Source organism: Lepidochelys kempii, chromosome 3 (assembly GCF_965140285.1).
Source record: "Lepidochelys kempii isolate rLepKem1 chromosome 3, rLepKem1.hap1, whole genome shotgun sequence".
NCBI lineage: Eukaryota > Metazoa > Chordata > Testudines > Cheloniidae > Lepidochelys > Lepidochelys kempii.
In genome coordinates, this window is record NC_136382.1 from 211,553,325 (window position 1) to 211,575,836 (window position 22,512).

General features: G+C 44.1%; 1 protein-coding gene across 2 annotated transcripts in view; it reads right to left on the reverse strand.

Moving 5' to 3' along the window:
• MRPS5 (mitochondrial ribosomal protein S5) overlaps positions 1-22,512 on the reverse strand; it is a 95,825-nt gene that overhangs the window by 33,928 nt on the left and 39,385 nt on the right. For both annotated transcript variants that reach the window (XM_073339980.2, XM_073339982.2), the window contains exons 3-5: positions 20,973-21,098; positions 19,755-19,988; positions 11,446-11,480 (exon numbers count right to left, since the gene is read on the reverse strand). In XM_073339980.2, the coding sequence (XP_073196081.1) occupies positions 11,446-11,480; positions 19,755-19,988; positions 20,973-21,098 (395 nt within the window). The remainder of the gene's footprint in view (positions 1-11,445; positions 11,481-19,754; positions 19,989-20,972; positions 21,099-22,512) is intronic.

Consider the following 22,512-nt stretch of genomic DNA (forward strand, 5'->3'; position numbering starts at 1 on the left):
AGGCCCCATGTTCTGAGGAAAGAAAAGAAGTTAATTTTATTATAGATGACAAAAGAAAAGAATTCTTGCATTTACAGGCGTTAATAATAGCACATGTACTCTCTGTCAAGCATAACTGTAGCTATTAATCCTCATTAGCTCAAAATTTAAGTAATAAGCACCACTGCCATTTTGGGCTTTTTTTGAACCTTCCAGTCTAGGATCTCAAAGCATTCAGTAAACAACGAAGTGAGCCTGACAACATCTCTGTGAAACTGGAAGTATTAATGGCAGATGGGGAAAGTGAGGTACAGGGAGGGAGTTTAAGTCATTAGCTCAAAATCACACAGGAGGGCCAGGACTAGAAATCACATCTTGTAACAACACCCAGTCCTATGTATTAATACTCAGAGTACGCCAGTATTTCTTTGTGATGATCTCGGAGCTGGCTTACTGGAAACCTCAGCATGTTTGTATCTTAATTCACATTTAGGGAAAAGTTAAGCCAGCTTTTTCTTTTTCTAAATGGCACTACCTCCAAATAGTACTACTCTCTTTCAATAGCTAAAGAGCCAGTGTTCACAGTAGGGTAACATTTTGTTGTTCACAAAATATTGGTAAGGCTGCATCTTTGGTCATAAAAAGGTTCTCTCAAAGCAGTATATTTAACTTCCAGAGAACTGCTGACAAAAGCAGGATAACATTAAACAGCCTTCCGGGTTAGCTTTCACCCTGTCCTTTCACCCTGACAGCAGCAGCACAGAATAATACTGAATGACAAAAATGGGAAATGCATACAAATGAAGCACTAGATATGCCATCTATTTAAAGTATGAATACTAACAAGACTTGTTTACTTCAAAACCCAGGCTCCTTACCATATAAAAGATGGGACTCAATTATCTACTTCAGTTTATAGCTGGCCTTGGATACCAACAATCTTTGCTGCTGTGGACAGTTCTTTTAAATGACCCACCATTCTTACCATTATCAGCTAAAATTCATAATACTCTATTAAAACCACACAGCCTCCTGCTGCTCTTAAAAACATTTTTTCCTGTTCAAATGAAGCAGACATAAACAGACTAACTGCAACGGTACTGTGTTGTGCCAAGGCTAGTTTTATAATTTAATCTAATAGTTATACCTTGAGTGTAAAAAAAACCTAACACACACGGAAGGCCCCAACATTACCTAACACCTTCTCTGTCGCGTCCAAACTGGCAATCATCTGGGGCATGGAACTGTAAGAGCAAAAGCCACTTGCAACAGTACGCCATGAAGCTAAACAAAAGCAAAGAACTCTCAGGTACTGTTAGAATATTTTAGTTTAACTACTGCAACAGAGGTGTGACTAAATTAAAATAAATTCTATTTTGACACACTTGTTAGAAAATAAACTTTGAAATCCACAAACGGCCACCCACACTTGTAAGAAAAATGTATCTCATGGTTTTTAAGAATTTTGTGCTTTGCTGATCCCCAGGATAGTCATGACCTGAAGAGCCATATGAGAAGGTGTGGTCTATTTCGTTGCTACAGAGGAGCTCCACCTGGGTGGTGGCAGACCAGCGAGGAAAGTGAGATGATGCCTCTCTCCCTCCCCTGGCAATGCTGGGAAAAGTGTTCCTGACTTCGTAGCAGGTGCTTCCACTCCATACAGAACTGTGCAGAGAGCACAGAGAAGTCAGTAAAGGGTTCAGCTGTGCGAGCACAAAGGGGAGGATGTTTCCTTGTGCCCTCTTCATTTTGGCTGCTTGGGTAACTGCCCAACTCTGAGGACAGAAAGGACATTTCCTACTAGGTATTGTTTTGGTTTTTTTTAAAACCTCAATTCAGCCTGTCAGGGTGGCTCCTCTAGTGGGGTTTTGACCTGTCTAAGCGATCCCGGTTTACGTGCAGTGAAATTAGGGCTCAGCAGAGTGAGGACATGTTGTTCACTGTTTCATTACTTTCTGCTAAAGTATAAAAGAGTGGGGCTACGTGCAAGCAAAGCGGAGGAGCGAGACAGCATGTCACCATTGTGGGGACCCCTAGAGCCTGAGCTCCTCTTACACGAGGGTTGTGCAATCACACACAGGTGAACAGAGTCACAGAAAGTGAGGTACTGCTAGCATTGGGACTGATCTTCATTTATTAGCTAAAGCCTTTTAGGCCACACATTCATATTATTTTCTCTCAAAGCATTAATGCTCTCGGGGGAAATCCTAAACTGATCAACTGCTATGACCAATGTGTCATGCACATTTATTCTCAGGAACAAAGACTGTTTATTTCAGGGAACCATGTAGGAGCAAGAATTGCCTTCAGAACGGAATAGAAGACACAAAAGTGTTAAGTCAAAGGGAACTTCTGCTCATCCCCCTTCCTTTGGGGGAAAACAGATGGAACTTAACTGTCTAGCAATTATAACCCAGAAAAACAAGTCTACAATCTGCACCGAGTGGTATAAAATATGACTTAACGCGCAGAATGATGACATCTGGCATATGATTTATTGATTATACCACAGTCTATGATGAATCCTCAGTTAGTTTACTCACAACAGCAAAGATGAAATATCTTCAGAAAACAGCAGTTCAGCAAAACTTCACAAGGGCTACGTGAATTAAAACTCAGTGAAGCAACTCTTTTTGGACACACATCATCTATCTAAATAAAGCAAAAAACTATTTTGTGTAACCTGACAAAACATCACAACACTTTAATCAATCAAGATATTTCATATAAGTCATATAGGCTATCTGGCAATCTGTGCAGACTAAACATTTGCAAACTTTTATACATACATAGGCTTATTTTCTTAGTGAAGAAAAAGAATGGAATGATTCTAGTGTGTTATTTCACCACCCAGTAGTAAAGAGTTTGTCAACGCATCTATGATAGAGCTCCCAGTTTAGAGTTGGGAACACAGCTACTGAAGCTCACTTCAGGTACAAATCAATTCTAAAAATGTTTCCAACTCTGGAGTTACCGATTTTTAAATTTTCTCCCTTGAAACAGAGAAGGAAGAAGCATGGTCTAGTGGCTTATTACTATAGTGCCTACGAGCTCTGGTCACGGCCCAGGACCACACCATGCTAGGTGCTGCACAAACAGAACAAAAGGACAGTCCCTGCCCCCAAAAGAGCTTACAATCTAACTAGAAGAGAGAGATGAACAGAGTAGGGAATACAAGTAAACAAGGAGATAATATCAAGTCGGGATTCTTAGGTTCTATTCCCATCTCTGCCACATACTTCCTGTGTGACTACAGAACAGTCACCCACATTTTCAAAAGTGGGCTCTGATTTTGGATGTCCAACTTGAGACAACTTGGGCTGGCTTTTCAGATGTGCAGAACATTTATAACTCCAACTGAAGTCAAAGAGAGCTGTGGATTCTAAGCATGTCTGAAAATGCAGGTCCCAGGTCCCCCAGAAGACCTCACATGAGAACAGACAAAACAGTCTAATAGCCGGGGTAGTTGATGGCAATAATACAGATAGCCAGTCACTTTCCCATTTTCTTTTTGCGAATACAGACTAACACGGCTGCTACTCTGAAACCCGTCACTTAAATAAGTGTCTTGTCACATTCAGCGGTAAACAAGGCTTGCTTTTAGGACCATCATTGTGTTTCTGCCCTTTGTTTCTCTTCCTTTCCTCCTCCCGGTGTGTCTTCTTCTCCTCTCAACACTTTCCCCCAAGCAGCAACTCCCACTTCCTTCCTATAAGCTTCCCTCCTGCACTCTTCCCTCATTCTATATGCTAATATGATCAGCAGTGAAATAGTTATGAAATGTCCACAGTAGGCTTTACAATTAATATCCCAGGGAGTCTTCATTAGGCTTTACAATTAATATCCCAGGGAGATGAATGGGGTAACGGAGTGCCTCACACAGTTTGTTGCTCCAGGCTGTTTGCTGAGTCTGATGACAACACTGCATTGGTGTAAACTCCAGGTTTCAGAGTAGCAGCCGTGTTAGTCTGTATTCACAAAAAGAAAAAGGAGTACTTGTGGCACCTCAGAGACTAACAAATTTATCTGAGCATAAGCTTTCGTGAGCTAGAGCTCGCTTCATCGGATGCAAGTTTAGTTACTGTATTATCAGAATACTACTACTTCACAGGTCTTATAGATCTCAAAATGCTATACAAAGAAGGTCAGAATCATCATCTCCACTTTACAGATGGGAAAACTGAGGCACAGAGCAGGTATGTGACTTGCCAAAGCAAGCCAATGGCACAGCCTGGACTAGAACCCATGTGTAAGAGCCATATTCTACACTTGATCTTTGAAGACTTTGGAAGATTTGCACAAAGAGACCTGCTGTGGATTAAGGCATGTATAATGTCCTAAGCTTATTCCCCAGACCTCAGATCATGATTAGAAATGGAGTTAGAAATCTACTAAATTTAATAACGAAACTGTTGGATACTAATCGAGTAGGAATGTTCTCGTATCGAAAACTATGATAGATCTGGGAGAGACACAGGCTTTTCATTGGGCCTATGTCTAAGAGGCCGATGCACAACTCTAGTTAGAAAATATCTCAGCTGCAGAAATTCATATGTAGTTAACTGGCCAGAAGTCACTGACAAGCACCATCCCGCCGCAGTTGTTCAGGACTATTGCAGGAAGATGCATCAAGAGAACCCTTAGCTGCAGCCTGTAGCTAGCTTTCGAGAATGACATGCTATCATAAAATACTAGATCCATTCTTGGTACTTATTATATTATTTACATGCCAAAGCTATGCTAGTCACATTCCGCAGGGCCCATCCAGCACCACAGGACCTCCCTGGCTGCTAGCTCTGCACAGCTTTCTGCAGCTGCCTGAGGCCACCTGCTTTTGAACAGCAGCAGCAGAGACTCTGCTGAGACCCCTTCACCATATATGGAAATCACACTCAGTCATGGGAATGAGAGTGTCCCTCCAGCCCTGGTCCAAACGGGGGAAAGCTATTCACGTGGGGAAGGAAGCACTCAGTTATAGGGAACCTGTCAGCAGCTGCAGATTACTATTTTATGGAGAGGGGATGGTACCAAAGACTCTGCTCTTCCTTCCCAGGTAAATTTGTCAATTACATTGATCTGATTTGTCTTCCCATAGGGGATCTCAACTATACTTACTGCAGGTGCTCCAGGAGCTGGGCGCATTGGGGAACTGGAGTACAGGCCTTCTGGCAGGCAAGGAATTTGTTCTATGGGTTCTTTTTCCTCTAAGTATGTGTCCCACTCCCAGCTGCAGGACAGAAAGAAGGCTTTCTATAGGGCGTTCCATGGTGCCAGAGTCTGCAGCTGCCCAATGGTGGTGTGTCTTTAAAAGCTTCATATATATACTGTGACAGGGTCGGGCCAGATGGCCACAGAAGAGTGATCCTATTGGGATCCAGGAAGTGGATGGGCGGAAGCTCGCCCACTGCTAAAGGATCCCCCCCTCAGCCTAAGAGGGGGATCCACAGGACCTGGAAACCAAGTAAAATAGAAGAGTGATAGAAGGCAGATATATTAGCCCCAGATTACGCAGGTCCCTTTTCCCTGGGTAAGGTAACAGGGGAGGTTCCAGAACAATCAGGAACTTGCTTGAACCAATTAAGGCAGGCAGACTAATTAGGACACCTGGAGCCAATTAAGAAGCTGCTAGAATCAATTAATACAGGCAGGCTAATCAGGGCACCTGATTTAAAAAGGACTTCAGTCAGTGAGGGGCGTGCAAGGAGCTGAGAGTGAGAGGGTGTGCTGCTGGAGGACTGAGGAGTATAAACGCTATCTGGCAACAGGAGGAAGGTCTTGTGGTAAGGATACAGAAGGTGTTGGGAGGAGGCCATGGCGAAGTAGCCCATGGAGTTGTAGCTGTCCCACAGGTGTTACAAGAAATACTGTAAACAGCTGTGATCCACAGGGCCCTGGGCTGGAAGCCGGTGTCAAGGGCGGGCCCAGGTTCCCCCATCCCCCTACTGGATATAAGAGGAGTTGACCTGGACTGCGGGTCCCACCAGAGGGGAAGGTCCCTGGCCTGTCCCCTGACCCACTAGGTGGATCAGCATAGACTGCGGGGATTGTTCTCCTTCCTTTTCCCCATTCTAGCCAGTGATGAGGTTAGCTGAGTGAACGGCAGGTTTGAGCCACTAGCAAAAGTGGCCAAACTAAGGGCTGCCGTGAATCTCTGAGGACAGCAAATCTGCCAATAAGCGCAGGACCGACCAAGGCAGAGGAGGAACTTTGTCACAATATATTTTGGATCAGGTCATTAGCTTAAATTCTTCTGAAAAAACACATGCTGTGAAATTTGTAATCACATATAGAATTCCAATGGAGGTGAAGAGAACTTATTTGCAATTAAAAATCAAAGATTTATGCATGTGCACAGATCCTACTACAGGTCAGTCAGCTCCACTGTACTTCAGAGTCTATTTCCATTATTTATCTCTCTGCTGAGGTGTTAATAATTGATGTATAAACATAAAGTTAGCTTGGAATTGAAACAACTTTGTTAATAACCACTCTTACCTGTTTTTAAAATAACATATGAAAGTTTGTTTTAAAGTGGCAGTAAAAAGATTATGCTTTTGTAATTATGCAGCATTTTAAAATACAAGATTTCAGAAGCCATTGTGATGGTTTATGCCTTTGCAGTACCTTTTCCTCTCCCAATTTCCTGCTGGAAACTCCCTCTGAAAAATTCTCCTCAGAGCTGTCAGGTCCCAATGTGCAGCCCCATAAAAGGATCACTGGCACAGTTCACCGCTTTGAAAAGCTGCTAGAACCTGCCATTTCACGTGGCCCCAATGTCTGGTTCACTGGCCTACAGTAAGCTGCCACAATTAGCACATAATTGACCTTCCCTCCTTACTTACCCATGAAGGAGAAGCAGAACTACTTTAAAGGAATAAAAATAGGCCGTGATTTTCACAAGCGACTAGTGATTTTGTGAGCTGAGTTTTTGGGTGCCCAACTTGAGACACCTTAAAGAGGACGAATTTCAGAGGCAGGTGGCTCAGGCCCACTCAAGGGGTCTGAGACACTAAGGGCATAGCTGTCCAAGAACTACTGAGTTCTGATGGAGGTCCGAGTGGCGAGGCTGCTGTCACTGCCCCAGCCTCACTGCAGTCAGGGGAGAAAGGGGGAGCATGCTAACAGAAGGCAAAACATTTTTGGCATTCGAACAGTTGATATCCATTCTGAAGGACACAATACCTGCATGTGAACTGGTGGCAAATGAGTCACAGACATCGACTTTGTTCTGTATCTAAGGATATCACTAAATATTGCCTATGCAATGTCATTGTTTCCATAGCAACTAAAGCATTTCAAATGGAACAGAGAGAGACTAATATAAGACAAATGGGGGGGCATAAACATGATATGTGATGGCATGGTGTTGTGTGGTGCTAAGCGTTAACGTACACTGTTTTTGGATGAATTGCATAATTCATTAATAACTTCACCATTGATAAATAATGAGGTCATTCCAGACCTGTGCAATAAAAACTTTATACCTCCCCACCACAAAGTCTCCATTTTTGTAATATTTTGTTTTCAAATTGAAATTAAGTTTTAAATCTTTTAAAATCATTTTCTCCTACCAGTTCCCTAAAACCATGGCTGGTGAGGAACTTGGATGGATAACCCTTAGCCTAAAGTTCTGCCATCAGTTACGGAACATTTTGATAGCAATATGGGTTTAGTAACCAATATCACTTCTCACTACCTCCTCACTTTGCACACAAGGATCACACAGAATTTTGCAAATATTAACTCATTAAGCCTTACAACAACCAACAATATTTTCCACAGAAATACACACAAAAAAATGCAGAAAATAAACAATCTAACAAATGTACATATTTCACGCAACTTATTTTTGAGAACCATACTGAAAATAGCTTGTAAGGCCCTTCAACTTGTATTCTAGGAAATAGGTCGTAATTGCAGATAGCACATGTAATTTTCCTTGGCTACAACATTCTCCATCCCCACACCACATTTCAGAGGCGAGAATCATTGCTCTATAGAATATGATGTAGTGCAGAAGGCTCAATAAGAGTTTTACACTTTCTGTAGTTCCCTGATCCCCAACATTACACAGTATCACTTTTCTTGTTTCTATCTTCCTCAGAAGTGTTAAAATGCTGCCATGTGAACTCAATAAGGATTATACATGAGTTTTTGCTCACACATGCTTTTGGATCACTTTATTTTTATAAAGTGATCTGAACTCAGCTGCCACACTAACATTCACCATTACCAAAACCTGCCAAGGCAACTCGGGAAACGTTTCTAACATTTGTTAAGGTGGTTCACGGACTTCAGAAAGTACTTACGACATACAGGATGCATTTTAATGCAACTGCTGTTAAAAAAAATTCCAAAGATGTTGAAAAAAAGCAACCAATCATGAAGTTGAAGATTCAGAACAATTCCAAAATATTTCACCATGACTAAAGACTGAGAGGTAGGTCTGAGGGAATCTACAGTGTCAAGGCTGAACTAGATAGTGGGAACTACAGCCCGTGCTGTAGCTTGCTTATCAAGAGGAGATAAAAAGACCAGTGGAAGTAAATATAGCTAGGCATTAACATTTTTTCCTCAACAGTTTAAAAGGTACTAAAATCTTATCCAATTAGAGAATATATGCTGACACAAGAGCACCTTTATTATTAAGGTTGAAGGCTAAACACAAAAAAGAAGCTTGCAAGAAGTGGAAGATTGGACAAATGACCAGGGATGAGTATAAAAATACTGCTCAAGCATGCAGGAGTGAAATCAGGAAGACCAAATCACACCTGGAGTTGCAGCTAGCAAGAGATATTAAGAGTAACAAGAAGGGCTTCTTCAGGTATGTTAGCAACAAGAAGAAAGCCAAGGAAAGCGTGGACCTCTTACTGAATGAGGGAGGCAACCTAGTGACAGAGGATGTACTCAATGTTTTTTTTGCCTGTCTTCACGAACAAGGTCAGCTCCCAGACTACTGCACTGGACAGCACAGAATGGAGAGGAGGTGGCCAGCCCTCTGTGGAGAAAGAAGTGGTTCGGGACTATTTAGAAAAGCTGGACGTGCACAAGTCCATGGGGCCGGATGCGCTGCATCCGAGGGTGCTAAAGGAGTTGGCGGATGTGATTGCAGAGCCATTAGCCATTATCTTTGAAAACTCATGGCAATCGGGGGAAGTCCCGGATGACTGGAAAAAGGCTAATGTAGAGCCCATCTTTAAAAAATGGAAAGAGGAGGATCCGGGAAACTACAAGGCAGTCAGCCTCACCTCAGTCCCTGGAAAAATCCTGGAGCCGGTTCTCAAGGAATTAATTCTGAAGCACTTAGAGGAGAGAAAAGTGATCAGGAACAGTCAGCATGGATTCACCAAGGGCAAGTCATGCCTGACTAATCTAATTGCCTTCTCTGACGAGATAACTGGCTCTGTGGATGAGGGGAAAGCAATGGACGCGTTATTCCTTGACTTTAGCAAAGCTTTTGACACGGTCTCCCACGGTATTCTTGCCAGCAAGTTAAAGTAGTATGGGCTGGATGAATGGACTATAAGGTGGATAGAAAGCTGGCTAGATCGTCAGGCTCAAAGGGTATTGCTCCATGTCTAGTTGGCAGCCAGTATCAAGCAAAGTGCCCCACGGGTTGGTCCTGGGGCTGGTTTTGTTCAATGTCTTCGTTAATGATCTGGAGGATGGCGTGGACTGCACCCTCAGCAAGTTTGCAGAGGACACTAAAGTGGGAGGAGTGGTAGATACACTGGAGGGTAGGGATAGGATACAGAGGGCCCTAGACAAATTAGAGGATTGGGCCAAAAGAAATCTGATGAGGTTCAACAAGGACAAGCGCAGAGTCCTACACTTAGGAAGGAAGAATCCCATGCACTGCTACAGACTAGGGACCGAATGGCTCTGCAGCAGTTCTGCAGAAAAGGACCTAGGGGTTACGGTGGACGAGAAGCTGGATATGAGTCAACAGTGTGCCCTTGTTGCCAAGAAGGCTAACGGCATTTTGGGCTGTATAAGTAGGGGCATTGCCAGCAGATCGAGGGATGTGATCGTTCCCCTCTATTCGACATTGGTGAGGCCTCATCTGGAGTACTACGTCCAGTTTTGGGCCCCACACTATAAGACAGATGTGGAAAAATTGGAAAGCAGAGGGCAACAAAAATGATTAGGGGACTGGAACACATGACTTATTAGGAAAGGCTGAGGGAACTGGAATTGTTTAGTCTGCAGAAGAGAAGAATGAGGGGGGATTTGATAGCTGCTTTCAACTACCTGAAAGGGGGTTCCAAAGAGGATGGATCTAGACTGTTCTCAATGGTAGCAGATGACAGAACAAGGAGTAATGGTCTCAAGTTGCAGTGGGAGAGGTTTAGGTTGGATATTAGGAAAATCTTTTTCAACAGGAGGGTGGTGAAGCAGTGGAATGGGTTACCTAGGGAGGTGGTTGAATCTCCTTCCTTTGAGGTTTTTAAGGTCAGGCTTGAGAAAGCCCTGGCTGGGATGAGTTAGTTGGGGATTGGTCCTGCTTTGAGCAGGGGGTTGGACTAGATGACCTCCTGAGGTCCCTTCCAACCCTGATATTCTATGATTCTAAGGCTAACCTTCCATTATCAGCCTTAGGATTGTGGTTACCAACACCACCTTAATCAACCTGAAATTTCACATGCTTGAGTTTATGCCAGGTTAGCGTTTTCCCTAGGAGGTCTGAGGCACATCAGGTAAAGCATTTGGGAAATTAAAAAACAAACAACAAAACTTCCTGGGCTTTTCTGGTTTTAAAATGAGGGAGGGGACCGACCATGCACACCTCTTGTAATTGACTTGCCTATTTGCTTCTGTTTCTTCACAAATTGAGCTATTGTATTTGCCAGGGGTTCTCAAACTTCACTACATCGTAACCCCCTTCTGACAACAGTTACTACATGACCGGGGGTGGGGGGTGAGGGAGAGAGGAGGGAGCCCGAGCTCTGATGCCCAAGGTGGGGATGGAGATCGGGCTTCAGCTTCAGTCCTGAGTCCCAGCAAGTCTAATGCAGGCCTTGGTGACCCAATTAAAATGGGGTCGTGACCCACTTTGGGGTCCTGAGCCACAGTTTGAGAACTGCTGGTATTTGCTATATAGAACTTTGTTTTGTAGTAGGAGATAATAGGGGACATGAAGAAATACTCTCTTCAGCCAACTTGCTTTAGCTTAAGGAAGAACTATGCACAAGTGTTATTTTCAAACATTTGTCTTTTCAATGTCATACAAAGCTGCCTCTGAATTCGGTACTATCTGTATAGCACAGAAGATCAAACATCGGTTAAAAGAATGGCAGATTTTATTGTGCATCTGAAATAGAACATTGTTTCATACTTCCCTCAGTCCGTCTAGCTCCCATCACAATAAAGCTGATTTATTAGAGGCCAATAATTAAAGTGTAGGATTTAATCATCATTATTTTATATTTAAAAATATAAGTCCTTGAAGATTTTTGCAACACTTACCTCAATTACCCTGGAGTCAAAGTCTTCGTAAGTTTCTGTTGGGAGAAAAGAAACAAATAGGTACTTCATTTATTTGCTCCTAATTATCAATACAGCACTAGGGTGATCTGTGATGACAGTTGATATAATATTACAAAGGGACAAAGCTTCTTATACAAATCTAATTTAAAATCCCTGCAGCATGTAGACTAGGGTGACCAGACAGGAAATGTGAAAAATCGGGACAGGGCTGGGGAGGTAATAGGAGCCTATATAAGAAAAAGACCCTAAAATCAGGACTGTCCCTATAAAATCGGGACATCTGGTCACCCTAAGGTAGACTCTGAGCATTGCTTGCAATTTATGTACACTAAAGTCCATTGCTTGTCTTCTTTACAGTGCTGTGTGAAGATATTTTTAAATGATCAAATTCATTTAGAAATGCATGCTCCCTAAATTCAAAGTAAGATAGGTATTCAGCACATTTATAGAGTAACGTGCACCTTTAGTTTTCCATTTCAGGATACACAAAGTTCAGGTTGGTTGTGGATTACTGGTCTCTGCCCTTTGGGAAACCCCAGCACGCATCATGCTGATAACCCAATTTGCCGTGCAACCTCACTGAAACAAGCCTATCAAGACAAGATCAATCCTGGGAGGTTTTGCCCCGTTTGCTTATAATACAGCATAATTCCGTAAATTTCTTAATAATCTTATTTTATATCCCATTGGGTATGATAAAATATAAAGTTTTGGAGCCATTCACTATGGTTAAGAACAACATGGAACTTGCCTTGTCAGCAAGGTTCTGTAGTATGATGTCAGAAGCAAAGCACACATACTGGGGTATCTTATGGAGCAGAAGGTGGGGATGCATGGCGAGTCATTGAGTTACAGTATAAATGGAACAGAGGTGTTATAAATGTACTGTTTATCTCATTCCAATTATTTGGGGCACTCAGCATACATTTCTACACTGAGGAGAGCAGCATCCGTCTGCAGAGCATGGGAGCTCTATAGTTGCACAAAGACATCAGTACCGAATTAGTTTCTGCACTGAAGTCGGTGATGAATTGGAACTATGGTTATAACTAACTACAATACTGTGATGTATTTCCATTTCAAATGTCAGCATTAAGTTTTCTGTAAAAACATGGAAAGTTTTAGTCCTAAATTATCTTGAAAATTTAAAATTACAGAGTTGTGAAAGTTTAAAAAAAAAATCATGACATTTACTTAAATGGAACAAACATTTTCCCCACCCCTCCATACTTGTAACAACTCAACAGTTAAACAGATTTGGTTCAAACTTCTTACCTTTTCCTTCCCCCCCATTCCCCAGAAACATCTGGGCTGAGACTAAGCGTGGAAAATGCCAGATCAAATGGCAAACTTCTAAGTTATTGTAACTTTAACTTCTATAATTAATAACAGATCTCTCCGAAACAATAATTTGTTTTACACTAATGCCTTGAGACTCCGACCAAAACCAGGATCCACTGTGTAACTAAGAGACGGTCCCTGTCACAAAGATCTTATAAATCAAAATAGCCAAGACAGAGTGGAAGAAGGAAGTAGAATTATCTCCATTGTAGAGATGGGGAAAACTGGTTACCTACCTTCCCATAACTGTTGTTCTTGTAGACATTTTGGATATATGTCCATTTCACTGTAGGTGTGCGTGCACCCCATGCACAGGTGTTGGGCCAGTGGACACGGCTTGTTAAAATCTCTGGATTTAGGTGCACGCATATCCCATGTATGGAATCCACAAAGGGACCAGCACTCAAAGAATTTTATTTTCTTCAGGAATTTGTTCAGATCTCAGATCTAAACTAGGCCTGAGGCCCCCTTTTGCTTTGGGGATCAGGAAGCAGTGGAAATAGAAGCCTTTTCCCCTGCGGGAAAATGGAACTTCCTCTATGGTCCCTGCCTGAAGAAGAGACTGGACCCCCGTTGAAAGGCAATCTTGTGACGGTGATCCCTGAAAAAGGATGGGGAGGGATAGAAATGAACTGGATGGCATGCCCCCATTCCACCATGTTTGAGACCTACCAATCTGATGTAATGTGGCCCCACCACTTAGGAAACGAGATAAGCGATTGGTAAATAAAAGATGGGGAACAGATGGAACTAAGGTGGCTGGTACACTGTCCTTGAGTATCCCTTCAAAATGCCTGTTTGGAAGGTGGCGGGTGGATGGTATGAGCCCACTGATGCTAAGAGGGCAATGGGGGACACCTCCTATAATCCCTTTCTAATTTTTTTTGGTGGATTTTGGGATTGGGAAGCAAAACTCTGGTGTCAGAATGGCTGCTGTGGAAGAAATTGCTTCCCCCCTCCCCCCTTCACTGGAGTATAGATCCCAAGGGATTTCAGTGTCGGTCACCCTGGAATCTCTGAGGCTATGAATCCTGTCGTTCATTTTCTCTGAAAACAGACGGGGGGCTTCAAAAGGGAGGTCTTGGATCGTGTGTTGGACCTCTAGGGGAAACCCAGTTGACTGCAACCATGAACACCTCTCTCATATCCAAACTATTATCCAGCAATGTTTTGGAGGGCAGCTCTGGCAACCAGTTTACCCTCCTCACTCATCACTGCAAAAACTCTTGTCTACGCTCCTCTGGTAACTTGTCTTTCAACTTTTTAACATTTTCCCAGAAGATGAAGTCATAGCGACTCGGGGTGCCTGCTGGTTTGCAATCCTGAGTTGCAGGCTTCCTGAAGAATAAAGCTTGCAACCAAACAGATCCAGCCTCTTTGAGCCTTTGCTTTTTGGCGTGAAAGCTTGATGTCCCTGCCTTTCCCGCTCATGGTGGCTGCCACCACATGAGAGCCTGGGGAGTGGGTGGTGAGAGTAGAAATGTTCATAGCCCTTAGAGGGGACAAAGCACCTCCTCTGGGCTCATTTTGCTGTGGGGGACAGGGAGGAGGGTGCCTGCCAAAGAGCCATGACTGACTCCAGGATGGTTTCATTACCTGGTAGAGCCACCCTAGCCGGGGTCATTGATATCAGGATGTCCATCAACTGTTGAGACCTTTCGGACACTTCTTCTGCCTGAACGCCAAGTACAGAAGCCACTTTTTAAAGGCTCTTGAGGGGCTCTGTGGTCCTCTGATGTGGTGAGTAACCTGAGGGTTCAGTAGCCTCAGTGGATGATGAAGGAGGAGGCAGCAGGCCTCTGACATGGTTGCTGGTCCGGAGCTTGCAGGGGGGGGCTGCCCGCATGAATACCAGCTGCTTGGTACCAGTCTCAGTAGCAGGTATCGAAGAATAGTGCTCTTGGTGCCCAGAACCAGTCTCTGCACCGGATTCGGTGGGGGGGGGGGGGGGGGGAAAGAGTGCTTTTGGTGCCCTTGTCTCCAGTGTGCCAAGAGGATTAAGGGCAGGACCTGGCTGGCTGGAGGGGGAATGCCCCACAGTGACCAGAATGGCCATGGGTATGGGCTTGGGATCCCTCCTTATCCAGGGCATTTACCTTTAGCTGGGGCCCAACGTTGGTTTTGCCACATGGCACCGTGGTGCCAATGACTCTGATGGGGGGGAACATGCTATGTCCTGGATGGGACAGAAAGGACCTCACCTCTGAGCCTGAGGAGTCAGATGCCTCTGACAGAGGAGGGGCTGATGCAGAAGGGACTAGAGAGAGACAGCCTGAGCCCGGGGATGGCAGTAGCGGGGAAACAGAGGAAGCTTTCCTCTTGACAAGACAGGCTTCAGGGGAGGCTTGGGTAACCATGCTGCAGGATCTCAGTGAGCGAGCTATGAGCTGCAGGCATCTGCATGGGTTGCAGACCTTCTGCCGCCAATGATACCAGTACTGAGTGACTAAACACGTTTCTTGCAGCTGCATATGTGTCTGGGGTGGCTGGGTGCGGCACTGTCTGCTGGCTCTGTTAACGTCCTTTAGGGGAGACCTCAACAGACCTGACACAGGCCCCGAAGGTGGAGATCCCCCCGGGGAGGTGATGAGCGTTCCAGGGATAGCCTTTCTCCCAAATGCTTTGTGGTATGTCTGCCTCTGTCTTGCTTTGGTACTGACACAGAAGAGCAAGAGGAAGGTCCGAGTCTTTCCTTCGGTACCGAAGAATGGGACCGAGGAACTGCAGACATGTCTGGTGGGGTGTTCTGTACCAAAGCTGATGTAGGTGGGGCGCTTTCCCTCTGTGACGACTCTGACGGGGGTCGAAGTGCTGGCTCCATGAACAAGCCCTTAAGCCTCACTGCTCTCTCGCTTTTTGGGAGGGCTTGAAGCTTTTCCAGATGTGACGTTTGTCACTAATGTGGGATTCTCCCAAACATTTAAGGCAGGATGGATGCTGGTCACTGACTGGTACAGGCTTTGTGCAGATCCTGCATAACTTAAACCCCGAAGAGCAAGGCATCATTCTGGTACTGGTCCCAGTACCAAGAAAAAAGGGTCAAGAGAGACCAAAACCAAAACACCTAGCCCTAAACTATCAAAATTGACTAAAACTAACTATACCCAACAAGCTACTAACGTACAGCTATGTAGAAAGCAGAGTGAGGGAAGTACGTGAATCACTCAAGCCTGAATTCACTCTGACAACCCTCACTGGCATTAAGGAGGAACTGAGGTGGGCGGCTCCGCTCTGATAGAAGACTGCAGCGGTGTATGGCAACGGAGGGTGCTTGAGCCACCTCAACAGATACTGCTGAGGAAAATAAATCTCTGATGTCTGTGCCCGGGGTGCATACACACCTGCCATGGCACCAACATTTGCAATCCCTGGAAAAAGAAGTGAGGCACAGAGCGGTTAAGTGACTTGCCCAAAGGCACTCAGTCTGGGACAGAGCTGGAGCCAGAACCCAGGTATCCTGAAACTCAGTACAGTGCCTTGATGACAAGGCCAGCCTTCCTCTCTCAATTAAATCTGAAACTCTTGGGGCACCATTACTCAATTCTTGAGAGGTCATAACTCTATTTATTCCAGGACCAAAGTTACGTACTCTATTCTTCCTAGCTCTTCACTGCTGAAGAAGTGCTGGGGGGAATGAACAGTTGTGCACAGTATGTTCCAGTGATGATCCATTCGTGTATTTCATCATTTGCATGCATGAGCTGCCTACTTGCATAACCATTACTCAGATGACTACCCTAAGTGAACTGAACATATATGCATTGATTGGAGACTGTCATATTGCTAGAGGATGTAACAATTCTATAAATGGCTCACTTCCACCATGTCTACACTATTATCTAGTATTATTTTAGAATATTTTGAATGATATAATATTAGACAATCTATGATGATTCAAGCAAACAACCATGAGACGTATTTGATAAAGATTTCTATACAACTAAAAGGAAAAAAATCTTGCCACTTCAAATCAACCATAATATGTTAGTGCAATACTTTAAAGGGCATTCAATTTAAAGAGTGGCCTGAAAAATTTCTTTGTAATCAGTCAAATGCAGCTACAGTATCATTTTTTTGCCCTGTAGGAGTCAGGAAGCAATCTTTACAAAACTAAACATTTCACATAACATTCATGATTTAGTCTTTTCAGAATGGCGATAAGAAAACACTGGTCAGGTGTATGCTACACTTGGGGCACCAAAGTGCATACCCCTCCTTTTCTCCATATACATTATAGTAATAAATGTAAGCTTCCCCTCTGCACGTTATTTTTGAACGGAATTCCATTTCAGAAATGTCTCAGAAGGGAGAAAAAGCAAATACACGAGCATGGCAGAATTTTGAGTATTCTGTACCACTATCCCCTGATAGTGCTCATTTGGCACATGAAAGTTAGGGCAGAAAGGATACAAACAAAGCAGAAATGCAGACAGATCCTTTTGACTGGCCTGTGCTCTAACACCCACTTTGCAGAAAGGAACAATGAGCAAGCCTTTCTGGCACAGCCTTTGGCAAATGCCAAGATTCACTTTATAAAATCTAAAATTCTCTTGGTGATGGACCAACAGGACTGACACACCTTTGCCAAGGTTTCTGTTTCAGAATTTACTGAACCCTAATTAACTCCCTTATCTGACTACCGTAAACATTAATAATAATTTGTTTCTGGTCATGCCCACAACAAGCTGTATGCTTCCTAGCCATGAAAGAGGCACAGTTCCTGCCATGAAGAGCTTACATTCTAAAGGAAAAGGAATCAGTAGACTAATTCCTGCATTGACTCAGGAATCAAAACCAGGCCTCTCATATGGCAGGTGAGAGAACTTTCATATACCAACAACCTGAAAAACATACCGCTCTTAAACAAGCATTTGCGGAGCAAAGCTTCGACAGACGGCTGCATCAGACAGCAGGGAGCAAGACACACAGGGAAGAAGAACGTTGCTGCTTACCAGCAGCAATTCTTGTCCTTAATGCATTGCCTGCACAGTGCCACACTGCACATACCTGGCTGCAGAACCTGTCTGATCAGCACTTGGCAGTGACGGCGAACACATGGCCCTCCGTCCCTGTCTTCTACATAAAAGGTATAAATAACCCACCCTCCTAACCTTCCCTCAAGAAAAGGCCTTGCTGACTGAATTATTTTTCCAGTTGAGTCATTTCACCACCTTACATGGCAGTATGAGAACGTATACATGGCCAAAACAGATGCTGCCCCAGCGATTAGCTGTGAAGTTGGGATTAGGCTAGAAGCGACCATTCTGATAATCTAGGATGATCCGAACATCCCAGATCAGAGAAGGTCACCCAAGGAGCCCTCCATCAAGCCTTCTGATTGAGCTAGAATGTGTATTTTAGAAAGACGTCTAATCTTGACTTAAAGTCTCTGAGTAACGGAAGCTCCACCATGACCTCTAAGGCAGTGGTGGGCAACCTGTAGATAAAGTCTGAACAGACTGAGACATAACCTCACAGAACAGGGAAGTAATGGTTCGTTTCCATGGCTTTCATGCAAATACACCCTTGGAACATTATATGGCATTCCATGAAGCATACTACTGAAAAATACTGGCAAACTGGAGGGAGTTTATACAAAATAAAAACCCACAAACTGATTGGGGGGGCTGAAAGAAGTGACCTGAGAGAAGATTAGAAAACCTCAATATGCATAATTTGGGAAGGGCTCCATGTATTCTGCAGCCATTACATTTGCCACAGAATCTATCCCTTGCTGCAGAAATATGCTCCAGAAGCTAGACTTTAGTTTAGGAAAAGAAATTATGCTACTGGCTCTTATGGGTATGAAGAAAACTTTGAAAACATCAATCAAGTTTAATTGGTGCAATTACATCTGAGCCTGCAGACAGCTTGAAACAATCCTGCAGAGAAATGTGAACTGTCTGGTAAATCTCAATGGAATATTACCAGAAAAACCTAAACATGACAATATAAACGTCAACGTTAACTGTTTCACAGACATTACTCGGCTGAGTTACTTGTTTTCATATTTAATTTGTTAAAAACTTTTTTGTTCTAAAAGAAGCTGTCGTAGAATTTCTAGTTACCACAAAAGACTGTTGCAGAGAAGCTAGGACAGTGGTGGGCAAGCTGCGGCCCGCATGCGACCCATCAGAGTAATCCACTGGTGAGCTGCGAGACATTTTGCGGACGTTGACCATTTGCAGGCATGGACCCCCGCAGCTCCCAGTGGCCGCGGTTCGCTGTTCCCGGCCAATCGGAGCTGCGGGAAGCAGTGGCCAGCACGCTCCTGTGGCCCGCTGAATCCCGCAGCTCCCATTGGCTGGGAACAGCAAACCGTGGCCTCTGGCTGCTGCGGGGGGCCATACCTGCAGATGGTTAATGTCTGCAAAATGTTTCGCGGCCCACAATCAGCTTACTCTGATGGGCCACATGCGGCCTGCAGGTTGCCCACCACTGATCTAGGACATGAAACAGAATTTAGCCTCACCTTGCCACTAACTGTATGGGGCCTTGAGTTTGCGTAAGAGGTTTAAATATGCGAGGTGATAGCCTTATACTTATCTCCTATAATTTGTATTTCTAATATGACATTTTATTAGCCATTCTTTCCTTGTTTATGCTAACATGAAATATTTATTTCTGTTACTAAGCTAATGGGAACATATGGCTACATCTTGTACTCAGGGCTGCTGATGTAAGACACACAAAAAGTGTTTTCACATTTTAAGACTCACAAAAGCTTAACTGAGAAGCAGTCAATTAGCTCTGAGCATTAATGTAACAACTGTCAGTCCAGTTAAGATTATGAATCTTTAGTTTAACTGCCTGGGTTTGTGTATAGAAATTCTTATAGTTCCTAGTATAGAGGAGAATAATTATAAAGAAATGTAAAATGCTGGGAAAGTATGGATTCTTCTTCCCATGCCTCTCTCTAAGAAGGTAATTACATTCCCTCTTCTTACCTCCATTAGGACCTGGCTCAGGGGGTCCCAGACTGATGCCTCCCCAGGAACTTCCAGTCCAGCCTCTCTCTCGCTTCACCTTTGTTTTTCTTCTCTTCTCCCACTCATCCCTCTGCCGGATAATTTCAGACTGCACCTTCTCCTGCTCCTCTTTGTCTCGCTGACCAATTGTCTGGAGTGCCCCACTTTTCAGCACAGGAGTATTGAGACCAGGCCAAAGGAAACCAGAACGTCCTTAAGAAAAGCAAAACGTGAAAAGATTTCCCTCACATTTAATGAAAAATTAAAGATTAAAACTCAACAGTGCACAAGATGAATCTAATAAAACGGAAGTTTTAATGTTCATTTATATTTCAACTGCTTTCCACATGACAGAATTTGTATTAAAAGCTGGAACTATGTGAAATGGAGTATCATTATCAAAATCACCTATGAAAAAAGAAGAGAGAGAGAGAGAGCATTCATTCAGTGTTGTCATGACTCCACAGAAATTAATGCCAATGTGCTAACTGCACTGTTTACAACAAGTATTACAAATAGGGTTGTCAGGCATCTGGTTTTTGACTGGAATGCTCTGCCCTGGCTCCGCACAGCTCCTGGAAGTGGCCAGCATGTCTGGCTCCTAGGCACAGGGGCAGCCACAGGGGCTCTGCACGCTGCCCCTACCGCAAGAGCTGGCTCCGCAGCTCCCATTGGCTGGGAACCATGGACAATGGGTGCTGCGGGCGTGGTGCCTGTGGGGGCAGGCAGTGCGCAGAACCCCCTGCCCCCCCTCCGCTTAGGAGCCAGACATGCCGGCCACTTCCAGGAGTTGCCTGAGGTAAGTGCCGGTGGGCTGGAGCTCGCACACTGAACCCCCTCCTGCACCCCAACACCCTGCCCCAGCCCTGAGCCCCCTCCTGCACTCAGACTCCCTCCCGGAGCCCACGCCCCCTCCTGTACCCCAAACCTCTCACCCCAGACCCATCTCAGAGTCCTCACCCCCTCCCGCATCCCAAACCCCTGCCTCAGCCTGGTGAAAGTGAGTGAGGGTGGGGGAGAACGAGCAATGGATGGAGGGGGGATGGAATGAGCAGGGGTGTGGCCTGGGAGAATGGGCGGGGAAAGGGGATTCGGTTTTGTGCAATTAGAAAGTTGGCAATCCTAATTACAAACCAAACACACTATGAATGGTAAGAGCAACGCATTTACCAGTCCTATGGTTATTGATGCATTTACCTTCACCAATGATCTGGCCTCTATTGAGATCCCTCTTGAACTTTTTCTTGGTTCGCTTTCCTCTTCCCTTCCTTGCTCCAGCACCAGTCTCTGCCAAAACCCCTTTCCACAGCTCATTAGCTGTCACTGTAATGAAATTGCTTTCGTAAGTATGGTACCAGAATAATTAATATTGGTAACACTACTGAACAAAATATTCAAGACGCTAACCCTTAGTTGATCTGTTCTGGGAATTCGTAACACCCCCCCCATTAATGCCCATTTAAGCAAACATGTATTCTTCTGCCTGGATCCTTCTCTCTCTCCACTACTTCCTCTGCCCCCATCTCTTTTGGGCCCTGTGTGCATTGGATCTCAAAGCAAATTAATGGAACTCTGTTTAAACACTGTTCAAAACAACAATGGTTTCCAACATGGTTTGCATTGCCACTGCAAAGGAGGTGAAACTACATAAGTACCGCGGTAAGGAAGGTACCCAGGCGAGCACAGGGTTTAAAATCTATTCTGAATTTTGTTTTTAAATCAACACCATTCTTAGCCAGTGTAATGTTTTAATGGCCTTGGTAGCACAAGACAGGAGCAAAACAAGATCATTCACTCGTAACTGACATGGGCAATAGCAGCAACTGCTCTCTGTGACACCGAGACCCATTGGTGCCAGCTGGCAAAGAGTTCGCTGTTTTGTAAAAGCAACTCTTAACAGGCCTTACCAAATCACTACACCTAGCACACCACTTCCATGGTATTTATTCATAAGCGATGTCATGTGGCAGCTCTCAAAAAAGCTTCTGGCATACTGATCCTATCAATCATTGTGAGATATACATACAGATGATATTTAAGGAGCTGTGCACGGTGAGGCATGATTTCCCTTTACAAAAACCATGTTGACTCTTCCCCAACATATGTTCATCTAGGTGTCTGATCATTCTATTCTTTACTATAGTTTCAACCAATTTGCCTGTTACTGAAGTGAGGCTTACAGTCATTACCTGGATCATCTCTGCAGCCTTTTTTACACGTTGGTGTCACATTAATTATCCTCCAGTCATCTAGTACTGACGGTGATTTAAGTGATAGGCTACACACCACAGTTAGTAGTTCTGCAATTTTATATTTGAGTTCCTTCACAACTCTTGGGTGACCACCACCTGGTGAAGGTGACTTAACACTGTTTAGTTTATCAATTTGTTCCTAAATCTCCTCTATTGACCCCTAAAATCTGGGGCATTCCTAAAATTTGTCAACTAAAAAGAATGGCTCAGGTGTGGGAATCTCCCTCACGTGCTCTGCAGTGAAGACTGATGCAAAGAATTCATTTAGCTTCTCCACAATGGCCTTGTCTTCCTTGAGTATTTCTTTAGCACCGTGATTATCCAGTGGCCGCAATGACTGTTTAGCAGGCTTCCTGCTTCCAATGTACTTAACATTTTTTTGCTGTTAGATTGTTTGTCTTTACCAGTTATTCTTCAATTTTTTTGGCCCGCCTAATTACACTTTTATGCTTGCCTTCCCGAGTTTATGCTCCTTTCATTACATC